This window comes from Drosophila bipectinata, chromosome XL (genome assembly GCF_030179905.1).
Source record: "Drosophila bipectinata strain 14024-0381.07 chromosome XL, DbipHiC1v2, whole genome shotgun sequence".
Taxonomy (NCBI): domain Eukaryota; kingdom Metazoa; phylum Arthropoda; class Insecta; order Diptera; family Drosophilidae; genus Drosophila; species Drosophila bipectinata.
In genome coordinates this window covers 10,821,553-10,833,348 of record NC_091734.1, presented here as the reverse complement: position 1 = coordinate 10,833,348, position 11,796 = coordinate 10,821,553, and the positions used below count along the sequence as shown (strand labels likewise).

The 11,796-nt window shown below is 42.6% G+C and overlaps 1 protein-coding gene across 1 annotated transcript; it reads left to right on the top strand.

Moving 5' to 3' along the window:
* Positions 1-372: 372 nt before the first annotated feature.
* Positions 373-5,736, top strand: LOC122321020 (uncharacterized). Its single transcript, XM_043209836.2, has 2 exons — positions 373-5,620; positions 5,705-5,736. The coding sequence occupies exons 1-2, from the start codon at positions 373-375 to the stop codon at positions 5,734-5,736; spliced, it is 5,280 nt and encodes a 1,759-aa protein (XP_043065771.2).
* The last annotated feature ends 6,060 nt before the right edge of the window (positions 5,737-11,796 follow it).

Sequence of the window (11,796 nt, the reverse complement as noted above, 5' to 3'; positions counted from 1 at the left end):
ATTTTAAAGATAATAAACTAGAAGGTAACTTGCAGACTTTCTATATTTTATTGCTTTATTGGTGTTGAGAAACGGACTCCATTCTGGCGGCGTTGCCAGTGTTCAGGTTGCCATGGCAATGCAGATCGACGCGTCGTCTTTTCTTAGTGTTAGTTTTTGCTTCTGTATACACATTCGGGCGCTGCGTCGCTTTTAGTTTTTTAAGTCACTTGTTCTTCAGCAGTGAATCCGTGAACACACAGCATATTACATACAGTCCACTTGAATAAAATAGTTTGGAAAATCAACAAAGCATTACGTTTCTCATCATAGAAAAGTTTGGTCCTTCGAGCCGGATTGACTGGAAGAATAATTCGCTTGGTATTGCCTTAAATGGAGGAATACAAACTACTGGTTGCGGGCCGCCGCAGACTCAAGAGTACGATCACGAGGATCGTGTCCTTAGCTGAGCGTTTACCTGCAACACAATCAAAGGATGGAATCGAAGTTTTGCTGGAACGATTAGATTTTGCATGGAGCGAATTCGAAAAGCTTGGAGATGCATTATCCGTTCATGATCAGGTCGATGGGTACGTAGATCCAGCCGACGACAACGCAGAATACGAAGCAAGGTACCTGAGGGCAAGGGAGTTCCTTGTCTCAGCAAAGCGCTCATTGGAGCCACAAGCACCATCAACAAGTCAATGCAATGACTCAATGGGCAATGGAGTCGCACTTCTCCAGTTGCTACAACAACAACAACAGATGCTGGAACGTATGGCTGTTTCCGACGCAGCAAGTACACCTATTTCAAACAATGGCGTCGTGGACGCAGAACCAATGCACAATGAATTACCGAAAATTCAAATTAAGCGTTTTGCTGGAGACTACAAGGAATGGCCAGCATTTCGAGACATATATGACAGTACCATTCATAAGAAACGACATCTATCAAATACGCAGAAGTTTCATTATTTGAAGTCACTGTTGACCGATGAGGCGGCAAGCCTTATTGCACATTTACCAATAACAGAAAGTGCATACGAAACAGCAGTTTTGCGTTTAAATGAGAGATACGACAGACCACGCCACATTGTCTATTCCCTATTGGAGAAATTCACGAAGCTGCCGGAGACCACAAAGATTGATGTATCGGTCCTACGTAAAGTAACTGATGGAGCAAATGAGATAGTTCGAGCGTTGGACGCGATCGGAGAAAACACACGAGATTGCTGGATCATCTTTTTGATTTTACAAAAAATGGATGCCGAAACACGCCGTAAATGGATCGAGGACAGCCGCGATCTGAAGTCACCAACAACCAACGACTTGTTTAAGTTCCTGGATACTCGCTGTGAGGAATTTGAACTAAGTCAACGCCAAAGCAATTGGGATGGCAAACCTAAGCAGCAGGAAAAGGCAAAAAGACCTATGCATGCCAATGCCATGTTGGCTGTCGAGAGGGGCACTTACGTCAGAGGCAAAATAAACGAGCACCACCTAGCAGGCTCTGCGGACTTCCTGGCGCTGAGTGTTGAGCAACGGCGATCAATGGCAAAGGAAAAATCGCTATGTTTCAACTGTTTGAGATCGGGACATTTTACAAGGCAGTGCGAATCCAAATTCAACTGTAGGACATGCCACGGACGACATCACACGCTACTACATGTACAACAAGCTGCATCCGCGCAAGGCTTTGCAGCAACTACGAACACTTCGCAGGCTACGGTACAGGACGTACCAACTGGAAGGGAGAATCAGCGTAATCAGGACGAATCTCAAGCTACATCGGTGACAGTGAGTCACATAGCACGAGCACATGTCTCACAATCGGCTGCATACGGATCAGGCCTTACAGAAATTACCCACAAACATGGGCGTCGCCAAAGCACGCTACCGACTGCAGTGGTATTTGTTCAGAACGCAAATGGAACATATACAAGCTGCCGGCTACTATTGGACAGTGGTTCTGAGTTGTCATACATTTCGGAACGTTGCATTAACGCACTTGGACTTGCACGTTCATCATCTCGAATATTGGTATCGGGAATTTCTTCCATCAAGGCTGAGGCAACCAGAGGAATTACACAGCTGAATCTCAAATCGCGATTCACAGACAGCGCACTAAAGATTACTGCACACGTTCTCAGTAAGATCACATCGTCTTTGCAGAGAAACAACATCGAACCATCATCACTCAAGGTGTTCGATGGATTCCTGATGGCGGATACCGACTTCGCAGCGGTGGCTCCGATAGACATTTTATTGGGGAGCGACTACGTTTGGAGCACGCTAACGGGCCAAAAGATGCACGACAACATGGGCAATCTTATTGCCATCTCTTCGATATTTGGATGGGTCATCACATCGGTTGGAGTTAATCCGTCTCCAACAACTACAACGCTATTCTCCACATGCAACATTGATAGTACACTACAACGATTTTGGGAGATAGAAGAAGTCAGCAGCTACGCTCGCAAGGATCCAGACGAAGACACGGTGGAGAAACACTTCCTCGAGACGCACAAAAGGGACAACGATGGAAAGTATATCGTCGAGCTACCATTCAAGACGGCAAATCCGAAGTTTGCAGACACACTCCAAGGAGCACAAGCTCGCTTCATGGCTGTAGAAAAACGGCTACAGCGCAATCCGGATCTACGAGAGAAGTATGTAAAATTCATGCAGGAATACCTAAGTCTTGGTCATATGACCGAAGTTAAACCATTGAGCCACGATTCAGGTAACCTCTTCTATCTGCCCCATCACCCTATAGTTGGACGAAAACTTAGGGTCGTATTCGACGGGTCATTCAAGGACGCAAATGGAGTGGCTCTGAATGACACACTACACGTTGGGCCGAGCATTCAGCGCAACCTTTTTGCTGTTTGTCTCCGGTTCAGAATGTATAGATATGTATTCTCCGCAGACATTGTCAAAATGTTTCGCCAAGTTTGGGTAAGCACCGATCATCAAGGCTACCAAAGAATCCTATGGAGAGAGCATCCATCTGCGCCTTTGAAGCACTACCAGTTACGCACTGTAACTTATGGAACAGCTTGTGCGCCCTATCTGGCTGTAAGGGTATTGGAGCAACTGGCACAGGATTACAGAGACGAATATCCAACTGCATCAAGAATTCTTCTAGAGGACTTCTACGTCGACGATGTACTCACTGGAGCGAACCGCGAAGATGAGCTACTAACAAATAAGAATGAGCTAATTCAACTGATGTCACACGCCAAATTGGATCTTGACAAGTGGGTATCCAATTCATCACTAATGTGTAAGCCCGATTCCAGAGACGCTATCAGCACGGGAAACGCACGAGTACAAGATTCAATAAAGGTTCTTGGAATTTACTGGAATCCAACCGACGACACGCTGATGTACCAAACCGGCTTGACATCAAATCCGAGCTGCACTAAAAGGCAAATCCTCTCAGATGTTGCACGTATCTTTGACCCACTTGGCCTACTATCGCCGATTGTGGTACAATTCAAAATCATGTTCCAAAGGCTATGGTTATTGGATCTCGATTGGGATTCGGAGCTTCCACCAAACATTGCCGAACCTTGGCTCAAGTGCAGAGCAGATCTCGACACGCTACAAAAGTTGCAAATACCACGATTTGTCCTTAGCAAGGAGGACTCGATTGAGCTACACGCCTTCTCCGATGCATCAACCAAGGCATATGCTGCTGCTGTTTACTGCAGGTGTCGAAACAAGGACGGAACCTATTCGGTTTCGTTGATGGCTGCCAAAACCAGGGTAGCACCACTGAACCAACAATCCTTACCTCGACTAGAGCTGTGTGGAGCGCTGCTGTTAAGTCGCCTGGTACGATCACTCAAGGAAGGACTACGACACAAGGAAATTCAGGTTATTGCGTGGTGCGATTCAACTATTGTTTTATCCTGGCTATCATATCCACCATCAAAGATGAAAACCTTCGTCGCAAATCGCACATCGGAAATTCTGGAAACGTTGCCACGACATACCTGGCATCACGTAAGCTCAAAGGAGAATCCCGCCGACTGCGCATCAAGGGGAATGACGACTTCCCAACTGCTAGAATTTCACCTGTGGTGGAACGGGCCACCATGGCTGCTCAACGATGACGAGTACACGGCTAAGGTACAAAACTCTGAAACTAGTGTCAAGTTTTCAGACCATCATGCACAAGACGAATTGAGGACCACAGCCATGCTCACTCGTGAGAGGATGGACGACTCATTTTCGGCGTTCGACGACCTTGTTGAACGCGTCTCATCCTGGCAGAAGCTGGTACATACCGTGGGCTATGTTCTACGCTTTATCCGACGAGTGAAAAAGACACGAAACCGAGCGGAATCAACCACCCTGTCTTTTGAGGAGATCAAGGCAGCACGACTTGTATGCCTGAGAAACGCACAGGCGTGCTTTGGAGAAGACCGAATGCTTCTCCAGACGAATCAACCACTGCGAAACAGGTCGCAATTATCAAAGCTTGCACCGTTTATTGGTTCGGATGACCTACTACGAGTTGGCGGGCGCTTGAGACAATCTAAACTACCGGAAGAAGTCAAACACCCGATACTGCTGCCGAAGGCTCACCGCATTACGAAGCTGCTCCTGGAACACGAACACTGGGTAAACTTGCACCCAGGTACATCGGCACTATTTGTAATAACGCGTCAACGTTATTGGATTATTGGTGCACGAAATCTGATAAGGAAGGTCACTCACAACTGTATCAGATGCTTTCGTCAAAGGCATCATACTACGCACCAACTCATGGCCGATTTGCCAAGTATCCGAATCACACAATCGCTTCCCTTTGTCAACTCTGGATGTGATTACGCTGGACCAATAATTCTTAAGGATCGAAAGGGTCGCAACGCTAAGAAGTCAAAGGGATACATATGCCTTTTTGTGTGCCTCGTCACTTCGGCACTACATCTGGAACTCGCTACTGACCTAAGCACAGAGGCATTTCTAGCAGCCCTCAGAAGATTCATGTCTCTACGAGGAAAATGCGCACAGATCTACAGTGACAACGGTAGGAACTTTGTCGGAGCAAAGCGAGCACTGGATGAGATGCAACAACTTCTGGCATCTACAAACCACAGAGACCTGGTCTCACAGACTCTGGCAGACGAAGGCATTAACTGGGTTTTCATTCCACCGTATGCACCTCACTGGGGAGGAAAATGGGAGTCCTCCGTTCGATCAGTCAAGCTGCATCTGCGCCGCATCATTGGCAACACTATCCTGACGTTCGAGCAGATGCACACCTTACTAGCTCAAATCAGTGCAGTGGTAAACTCGAGACCATTGTACTATACACCGGACACCGATGTCACATATCTATCTCCAGCACATCTGTTGATAGGCAGATCATTTACAACCATTCCTGAAGGGGACCTGAGCCACATCCCTGAAAATCGACTTGACTACTGGCAAGGCGTTCAAGCACTCTACCAAGGATTCTGGAAGCGCTGGCACCAGGAATACCTCACTACGCTACAACAACGTCCCAAATGGGAAACACCGCAGCCGAATGTGGAATTGGGAACCGTCGTCCTCATCAAGGATTCGAATACTCCACCAGCTTCCTGGCCACTGGCAAAGGTTATCGCAACGTACCCTGGAGCTGACGGTATGGTTAGGGCTGTCAAATTGAAAACTGCCACAGGAGAAGCAACTCGACCCATAACCAAGATTGCTATACTACCTTGTTCAGAAACGATGTTTCAGGGCGGGCCGGGATGTTGAGAAACGGACTCCATTCTGGCGGCGTTGCCAGTGTTCAGGTTGCCATGGCAATGCAGATCGACGCGTCGTCTTTTCTTAGTGTTAGTTTTTGCTTCTGTATACACATTCGGGCGCTGCGTCGCTTTTAGTTTTTTAAGTCACTTGTTCTTCAGCAGTGAATCCGTGAACACACAGCATATTACATACAGTCCACTTGAATAAAATAGTTTGGAAAATCAACAAAGCATTACGTTTCTCATCAATTGGAATATCTTATATCTTTTTAATAAAAAAAACGCGTGTCCTTTTTATAATTAAATTCCCTGTTGAGCTCCCCTGGTAGCAAATAAAATAATTCCATTCACCTTTGAATTGAATTAGAAGCAGAAAATAATTAGCAGTGGCTGGGAGGGAATTACTCCGGACTCGGGAGTTTCTTTGACCCATTTCAGTGGCACCATGGCACTCTGGCACTCTGGCAGTGTGGCAGCATGGCATGGAATGGTAATTCTGTCAACCCGACAGTCCCGGGTTTTCTCATTAAGCTGCATTGCATAAATCAAACAAACAAAGGCTGGTAGTGAGAAAATAGAGCCAAGAAATGGCAAGAAATCCCAAGGAATAGAAGCAAAATGGCAGCGGGAAACCAAAGTTACAAATGAGTTGGTTTGGTGAACTTTTTTGCCAAACCAGATTCCTAGGAGAAGGAGGTGGAGGAAGTGGATGAAATTCATTAAAAAATCATATCAATTATTCGGTGGTCGGGTCATTAGCCACCTGTCAGGGAATTTGCCAAACAAAACAATAAATACACATTTGGTCTGCTTTAAGGATCAAGCCGGGTGGGGTGGGAGGTGCGGATTAATTGAAGGATACTTTCAATGCTGTGTGCATGGTGTCCTGGGGCAGTAAAAATATTGATGCCAGTGCATTAAGGAGATTATATCCTTGTTGATACAGGGGTCTGAGCCTTTAAAGCGCCTTAAGTCGGAAGGAAATCGGCTTCGTTTCGGCTGGGCCTTTGTAAGTCAGCTTAGCCGCAAAATGCGTGTGTGTTTGTTTGTGTATCTGTCGGTGTGTGAGTGTGTGTGTAAAGGATACTTCACCCGCACTATGGGGCCAACGAACACTTTTTGTGGCCGAAATTAATATCTCGGAAACGAAACGAGATATTTCGGTTTGGTTTTCGGATTTGAGTTTATAATAAAAAAATTAATATGTTTTATGATAATGGGCGTGGCACCACCTTTTTTTTTAAAAATATACCTATTATAATATTTCATCATAAAATTCCGTAAAAAAATCATAAAAATATATGTTTATTTGTCTATATTTATTTATTGAATAATAAAAAGGCACTAGTGCTCCTTAAAATATCCATTTGCATTAATGTCAGGCTTGACGAGCTGTAAATAGTTGATTTTAAAATTCATGTAGAATAATTCAAATATTATGTTTAAGTACCTCATTTCTATTTTTATTGTATTTGTTCTTCGGCTTGCAGTTCCATATCAAAAGAAAATTCAAATTGATCATCTGAAAGGTCCTCTAAATGCGTATCTGAAGTACAACTTACGCCATCAAGCAATTCAGTAACTATTAAAGGTAGGCTTAATTGCTTCTGAGTCCGTATACGCTTTGATAAATTAACGGTAGAAATGAGTGGATCAGATGTGTCCAATGCTCTTTGAAAAACATCCGTAAAATTTTCTATTCTGTTGGTTTTTCTTGCATGGTGAAGCCGATCAGACTTGTAAATTTTGTTCCTTGATTCTGCTCCTTCTTCTCCGAAGCATCCCACTGGAATTACTGTGTTTTCTATTATGTCACTCGAATGAACAGACACACACACACATGTGAGAGAGGGGTGGGGGAAAAATAGCCGGAAACCAGGAGTCGGAAGACCCATGAACCCCAAAAACCAAATCTCAAAGCCAAGCGAAATGACCTCCGAATATTCATCGGGGACCATCATCGGCGAAATGATAATGATAATGAACTGCGGCTTTCACTGCATCATCATTATCATTATCGTAACCATTTACCAAGGACCAAGGACCTAGGACCTGGGACCTAGGCCTATTTGTTCAGGTCCCTCCTTAAACCCTAACCCCTTTCATCCCCGCCTCCCTGCCATTGACGCCTTCGACTGACTAAGCAGAATTAGTAACGGCTCATTATTGATTTTGGTTACGAATCAAATGGCCCAGAAATGGAGTTTCTCTGGCTCAATGATGGGAATCGGGTTTTCCCCCAAGAGGTGGCCAGAAAGTAAACACCAAATACACCAATACCCCAATCCAATCCCCCCTGGTTCAGTGACTTTATTGCAGTCATAACTCAAAATGTGTATTGGAATTTGTGTCTAATTATAATAATTATCGGAAGGCAGCTCAAATAAATTGTAGAAACTGTGTTTTAATGTATAATTTATATATTTAAAATGAGATAAGAACTAATTTTAAATGAAAAATGTTATAATAAATAATACTTATTGATGTAGTTATTTGAAACATAACCTGAGTTATGTTTTAGCTTTATGAGCTTTGCTTTCAATTACCTACAAAATTTAATGGCTTGTGGCTGTCCTCTTAGAATTTAAAATTAAAAAATACCCTTAATTAATTATTTAGTAAAATCTCCAACAAAAAAATAGTTCTTAAAACATTTAAGAACCTCTCCAATTTTGTAATAAATGACTTTCGCCAAGTGGCTTTGATTGGAGTCATAGCAGCTTTGTTGGACAGGTCCTGGGCAAGTCCTGCGAGAAGAGGCGTTAGTCAGGGGCGTGGCTATGTCACCGCAAGGCTATTAACAACAGTTTGCGCAAATGACACTGCAATAAAGTATAGTGAGTGAGGAGGAAAAACATTAAAAGGGAAACAAACGCAGGGCCGCAGCAATAACACCACAAATACATATACATATAAACACACTTATATATATATCCTATATATCCTTTGTATATATATATGGCTTTCTCTCTCTCTTACTCACTCTTGACCAGCGGTCAGGGAATGTCTTATGCACAGATTTATTATGTGGCCATAAATAAATTACAGGACCAACACTCACTGGCACACTGGGGGTTAAATGGTGCGAGGAAAGGGCACAGGCTCGGACACGGGCACGGGTACGGGCACGGGTACGGGCCAGGAGCAGGGCAAGGAGCAGGTCCAGGACTTTGGCGATTTATGTGATAAGGGTTAAAAGGTCCGACGACAGGGTAACGTCATTTCAAGCATCCCTCCTCCGCGCTCCACTAAATGCTTATTAAAATGCATAGAAAATGCTAAATGATCTAATTAGTGAAATATTTTCACCATAATTAAGCATCCGAGTGCGGCGGGAATTTAGCTTTTCGTTTTGGGTATTTCCCGGGAAAGTCTACATCTCCTGCCATCTTAACCCTCTCCTCCCTTGAAAAAGGGTGTACATGTCAGAAATGTTGGGAATTTCAAAATAGCAGCAAGTGCAGTCGTAGGGTTGTGCTTTTCCTTTACGATTTTCCGCTTCATGAAAGATGAAAGAGGGGTTCTTTCCAAAAAATTAAAGGTATTTGAGACGGGGAGTATTATAATTAATAGTTTTTGGTTTTCTAAAATGGTTAAAGAAAGCTATAGAATTTAAGAAGTTTTAAAGCAAAACTTAGGTCTAAAAAGTATAATACACTGCGGATACTTAATTTTATTCACAATTTCAAGCATAGGGACGCTTATTTCTAAAATATTATGTTTAATTTTTACTTGTTGTAATAGAGCTAAGAAAGTTTTAAAATTAATTCCTTAAATATTTTAAAAGTTCATAATACCATACTTATTAGTATCAATATTATTATATTCCAGTTTGTCCTTATTAAAATGAGGTCTAAAGTTTACCAGTAACTCCCCATGAATCAAATAAACCATTAGATTATTTATTAATCTTTAGATTAGAAATTAGATAGTTTCTATAGTTTAATAGTTAAATAATTCCTTAAAAATCTAATATAGTAAACGATTTATTCGTATTATGAATGAAAATAATAATGTATAAACCCACACTGCGTATACTTAATTTTATTCTTATAATCACTCATACGCCCCATTTCTCATCAATATACTTAACAACTTGTATTAAAAATCTTTCGACAATAATTAAGCTCTGTCTTAAATCAAAAGCTAATTTTAGAATAAGCCCCGCAATCAAATGGATTTTCATGTTTCCCATTCGCAGGATTCTCCGCCAGACCCTTCTCCATTTTGTCAGTTTGACATTCGAGGTCTTCAAAATGAAGTTTTTTTTTTTGTTATTTTTTGCTGCCTTTTTTTGGCCAAGAACCTGCGGCTATAATTGGCCAAGATTCGTGAACTTAATTGAATCCAAAGTGGGTGGCTGCCATCCGGCGGGTGGATGGAGGAAATGGGGTTACGTTACTCTGAAGAGTGCGCGGGGGGGTGGGGGAGGTTGTATGGAAAGGGGGTTTTAGGGTGAACCAGATTAGCTGGCGCTATCGACCGGCCTGCCATCCGGTGGCGAAATCCGTTCGCCTCTCTGACTGACAGCGGCTATCAGTGCGTTTCGATCTGGGCCAGGAACACAGCAACAGCAACAGCAATAGCAACAGAAACCAGTTTACAGGAGCAGTAGCAGTAACTGAAACTCAAACAGTCTAAGCCGAAAAAAAACAACAACAAAATTGAAAGAAAAAGAGCCAAAGGACTGGCCGAAAAAGGACCCATGTCATGCCAGCTGACTGCGACAACAAAAATGTGACAAAATAAATAAATTAAATTGTTCAAAAATGTTGCAGGTTGTTACATCGCATGTTGCATACAAAATTGGCCAAAATGTGAAGGAAAATGTTGGGAAATGGAAAATGGAAAATGGAACTTGCCAAAGTTGATTTCTATTTTGGCACGTGTTTACTGCCACTGTCGAAAAAATCCAAATCCAAATCCGAAGCTGATTCCGATTCCGATTCCGAAGCCGACATCGAATCCGAAAGACTCGGAGAATCGGAATCTGAATAGAAGGAGGGGGGGCAGCAGGGCAGCAGGTGTGTGAGGCGCCCAAGGATACTCCTTGAGAGGCGACGGGGCTTGGCGTCATTAGGAATATGGATTCAATTATATGTCGCTGGTGTTTGGCCCTCGCACATAAAACAAGAAATACGTTCCGCTCTGGAAAACGTGCTCGAAATAATAATAAAACCCAAGCCCGAACTCCAACTGGAGCTCGAACATCAACGAATATGTGAGTAAATAATGAAAATATTTACTTCGTATTTTCTCAACTTTTTTTTTCTCCACCATCGTCCCTATGTCTGTGACATGGGACAACAATGGGAAACTTTTCGTATTATTGAATTCTTGTATTTTTTATGTTTGTTTGTTGGGATAAGGATACTGGAAATATCATTAGTTGGGTTAGGTGAGTAAATATCTTACTTTTTTTCCTAGAAAATTCTAGTAGAAATACATTAGATACTACGTTTTATTTTATGGAGTATTTATAGAGTTTTTTAAAGGAAGTGTCTTATATTCTTTACATATTTTTTGAATAAAAAAAGTCTAAATATTTCAGTATAATAATATTATACCATCATCTAAAAGAACCATTTTTTAGATTTTTAAAATATTCAAGCTTTTGGTTTATTTTCGTATGTTAGTTATCTAAAACCTATCTTTAAGTCTACCTCCTAAAGTATTGATTGTTTCTTCAACAAAGATAGAGGCCTTTCCACCAGGACTCTAAAGTCTAGACCCAGGATACTTCTCTCCTCTTAGTTCGTAGGACCTGGAATGTGCAACACATGCAAATCATTCATAATTGTATTTCTGCTGCCTGGCACATCAGTAATTAAGTCAATTTATCATTAACCTGGGGGACCTGCCACTTGCTCAATTGTCCTGCCCCTCAGGTCCCTGTGCCCCCCCACCCCCCTTGGCTCCTGGCACCCCTCTTAAAGTCCTAGGCAATGTATCTAATGGCGGGTCGTAAAATTTATTGCGTATACGCCCTCGTGTTCCATGGAATGCTTTTAAATGTTAAATGTGCAAATTACACTGCACGTGACTGCGACTGTGTTACTGCTACAGT